Genomic DNA, 3287 nt, shown 5'->3' on the forward strand with positions numbered 1-3287 from the left:
ATGTGTTACAAGGGTTTATTTTTAGCACTGAGATTTTTTTTTTTTTTTTAGATGTAGAATCCATTACATAGATTCCGAATGTTATAATGCTACATTTTATTTTAACATGGTTTGCAGTGGTTGGATGCTGCTGAACATTATTTTGAAAAATTATTATTTATTCAGCTTTACAGAAAATCCACTGTAATGTCTGTAACGTTTCAAAAACATGAATAACCAACACTCCTGGACACATAATAAACAATTTGATGAAAAATAATCTGACTTTTTATAGCTTGGTGTTATTTAAAATTCCACAATGTAGTCTCTTTATTATTATTATTATTATTATTATTATTATGTTATTATTATTATTATTATTATTATTATTGCTTGTTTATTAGGTGCTACTAGTTACAAATCAAAAAGGGAAATAGAAAATGCACACAGCAGTCATGCGAGGGTTTCAGAGGGGGTTAAAATGTGGGTGTGAGTCCTGAAAACTTACAGTCAGTTTGGTTATACAATGCAGTTGTCACAAACTTAACCATTTAGAACTCTAAAACAGGACTGACAACCATATTCTGCTGCTGTGTAAACGTAGCCAAACATTTTCATCCTGAACTGAAGCAATGCTGTGCTTTATGATAGAGAAGGATTTGTTTTGATTTTCTGAGTAACTTAACATATTATCATTATCATCGGTAAATGATCACTGACATCTTACTTCGACTTAGTGCCAAGTGAAGAAGGGGGCTTTGCAGAAGACCACAATACATAAAGACACCAGTATTGGGGGTGGTTTAATGGTGTATTTCCTGTCCCATAACCCCTCCTGCTGGTCAAAATTAAAATAACAATTTTGTACAAGCGTCAGGGCCAATATTTACAATTGACCTGCCAATCAACTGATGCCCCGAACCCTGTTCTTGTGTTCAGATGTGTAGGTAGGATATAGCTTCTTTTTCACTGAATTTCTCCAAGGATTTCTTCATGTACTTCAAAAAGCATATCACTCAGTTGTTTTTGAAGCAGAACTGAAACAGTGTGACTTTGTGGTGAAAATATTTGCTCTGCACCATTCATTTGACCTATTCTGTAAGTTTGTACAGGCAGATTTTTTATTTTTATTTATTTTTATTTTTTATTTTATTTTTTTATCTTTGCTTTTTTTCATACCTATAAAGAAACATTATGGAAATTTTGGCCATTACATGGTATCTTTTCTACATTTTCTAAATACTTTTTAAATGGTATTTATTAGGGGTCAGTAATCACTTCAAAATAAAATCTGCACAGGTAAACATATACATTTTATAACATTACATACAATAATAACTATTAATAACTATAACTACTAATAACTATAAACAATAACTATAAAACATTAAATACAATAATAAATTCTTGATAAAGAGACAATAAAGCCTTCAAAGCAGAATACATTCATTTTGAGTTAAAGTGAGATAAAGGCAACATTTAGCATTAAACAGTCATTAGTCCAGCATACTGTATATCCAACACTTTTTTGTATTATTATAACTTAAGGTTTAAAATAATATAATTTATTATTTATTATTATATCATATTATAATATCTTAAATTTACTCAGTCAGTAAAAACTGAACTTCACAAAATGTTTTTATTTCTGTCCTTATTGCTTCCCCTGTCTGCATCCCTTTCCTCTTCCATTTTTTTCTATCCTGTGTTTCTTTCATTTTGGCTCTGCAAGTCTTTTGGATCAGAGTTTTGATTTGGCTGCATTTTTCTTTGATCCACCATTGCCATAATGTTTTTGATCCAGGCTGAGTCTGGATCGGAACACCTTGCTTTCCTCTTTTCTGTCAACAAGCTAGAGAAGCAACAAAAATGAAAGAGAAAGACAGAGGAAAAATAATTAAGAGATTGGAAAAATAGCCAAAGTGTTTAATTATTAACTATTTTATAATTATTAACTAATTAACTATTCTTAAGGCACTGTAACATCCATAGATCCAGGATCTAGTGTCAGATTTACACAACTCTTTTTAAGAAGAAGAAAAAAAAGTTTTTAGGATTGTTAAAGTTATTGGGATTCTTCAGTTATAAATTAAAAAAGAAGAAGAAGAAGTATTATTGACCTAGTAAAATAGGGATTATTTTAAGTAGAAAATAAGAAGAACATAGTATTAAAAATAATTTATTCTTAAGAGTGTTTCATGAATCCGGACCCTGAATTTGAAATTTAGGAAATCCCTGTAATGCGACCTTAACTTAATCTGCAACCTTAGTCTGAGTGTCTGTTAACTTACACAATAGCATTGATGGGGCAAAGTCCTGCTCTCTGGATCGTATAATCCACCACTTTGTTTTTATGTATTCTCTTGTTGCTTGTCTTCAAACAACAGTTTGAAGAAGGCTTACTTGTTACTGCATGACAAAATGAAACAGAATTTTTTTTAGTTCAAGTGGTTCTCTTAAATAAAAATAAAAATACTCACTTCTCATAAAACTTCACAAAGAATTATCACAGCTTTAAATAACATTTCTTTAAGCACAGCATGTTTGTGCACATTGTTCGAAAGTTAGACTTTTTTCCCAGCCATCATGAATGTGTAACAAACACATCATGGTCACACTCACCTGCAGTGATACAGAACAGGAACAACACCAGGCACACAGGAAGGCAGACAATCGGCTTCATCACGACGGAGAGATGTGTGGACAGAAACTGACTGAAACTACACTTACTCAACTATATTATTTCACACTTTCATTTACTACACTGTCGTGCACACACACAGCCCCAACCCCCAACACAGAAATGGAGAAAGTGTGTACAGTGTGTGTGTACATGCTTGTGAGAAAGTGGGTCTTAGAGAGTGGTGATGAGTGGAAAGAAGCTGTCACTGATGATATCTCAGCGCTGTGGTCTTCCACCCATGTAGCTCACCACAGTGTGGGTACACATAGATGAATGAAGTTGCATTGCAGATATATGTCCAATTATGGAACAGCACTGTTCTCTTGCTCTGAGAACACATACAGCTTCACATGTTTTTGGCAGATGCAATCTTTCAACAACCAACATGATATTGTGTGATAAAATTATACATTATTATTTCTAAAATAGTGCCATTTTTAAAAAACAAAAATTTAAATTCTGTCACAATTTTACTCATATCGCTCCAAACCCATATGACTTTATTTAATGAATGTCCTTGGCTGAATTTAATACAATGTCAAAACAATGGGACTAACTTTAATGCTTGATAAAGCACCCAAAATTGTCATAAAAGTAGTTTATACGAGTTGTGCATCATATACTA

The 3287-nt window shown here is 32.3% G+C and overlaps 1 protein-coding gene across 1 annotated transcript; it reads right to left on the bottom strand.

Annotated features, from left to right (window-relative positions):
• Nucleotides 1–836: 836 nt before the first annotated feature.
• Nucleotides 837–2845, bottom strand: LOC127431638 (C-C motif chemokine 20-like). The gene is made up of 3 exons (XM_051682170.1): nucleotides 2602–2845; nucleotides 2271–2388; nucleotides 837–1831 (listed from the first exon to the last, which is right to left on the bottom strand). The coding sequence occupies exons 1-3, from the start codon at nucleotides 2660–2662 to the stop codon at nucleotides 1678–1680; spliced, it is 333 nt and encodes a 110-aa protein (XP_051538130.1). The 5' UTR covers nucleotides 2663–2845; the 3' UTR covers nucleotides 837–1677.
• Between the last annotated feature and the right edge of the window lie 442 nt (nucleotides 2846–3287).

This window comes from Myxocyprinus asiaticus, chromosome 41 (genome assembly GCF_019703515.2).
Source record: "Myxocyprinus asiaticus isolate MX2 ecotype Aquarium Trade chromosome 41, UBuf_Myxa_2, whole genome shotgun sequence".
Lineage (NCBI taxonomy): Eukaryota > Metazoa > Chordata > Actinopteri > Cypriniformes > Catostomidae > Myxocyprinus > Myxocyprinus asiaticus.

What these genes read in the sequence shown, in the direction of transcription:
- LOC127431638 (XM_051682170.1), bottom strand. Translation starts at nt 2,662, where the DNA reads ATGAAGCCGATTGTCTGCCTTCCTGTGTGCCTGGTGTTGTTCCTGTTC. An exon ending in CCTGTTCTGTATCACTGCAG is followed by an intron (nt 2,389 to 2,601) that starts GTGAGTGTGACC and finishes TTTGTCATGCAG; the next exon opens with TAACAAGTAAGCCTTCTTCA. An exon ending in TGCCCCATCAATGCTATTGT is followed by an intron (nt 1,832 to 2,270) that starts GTAAGTTAACAG and finishes TTGCTTCTCTAG; the next exon opens with CTTGTTGACAGAAAAGAGGA.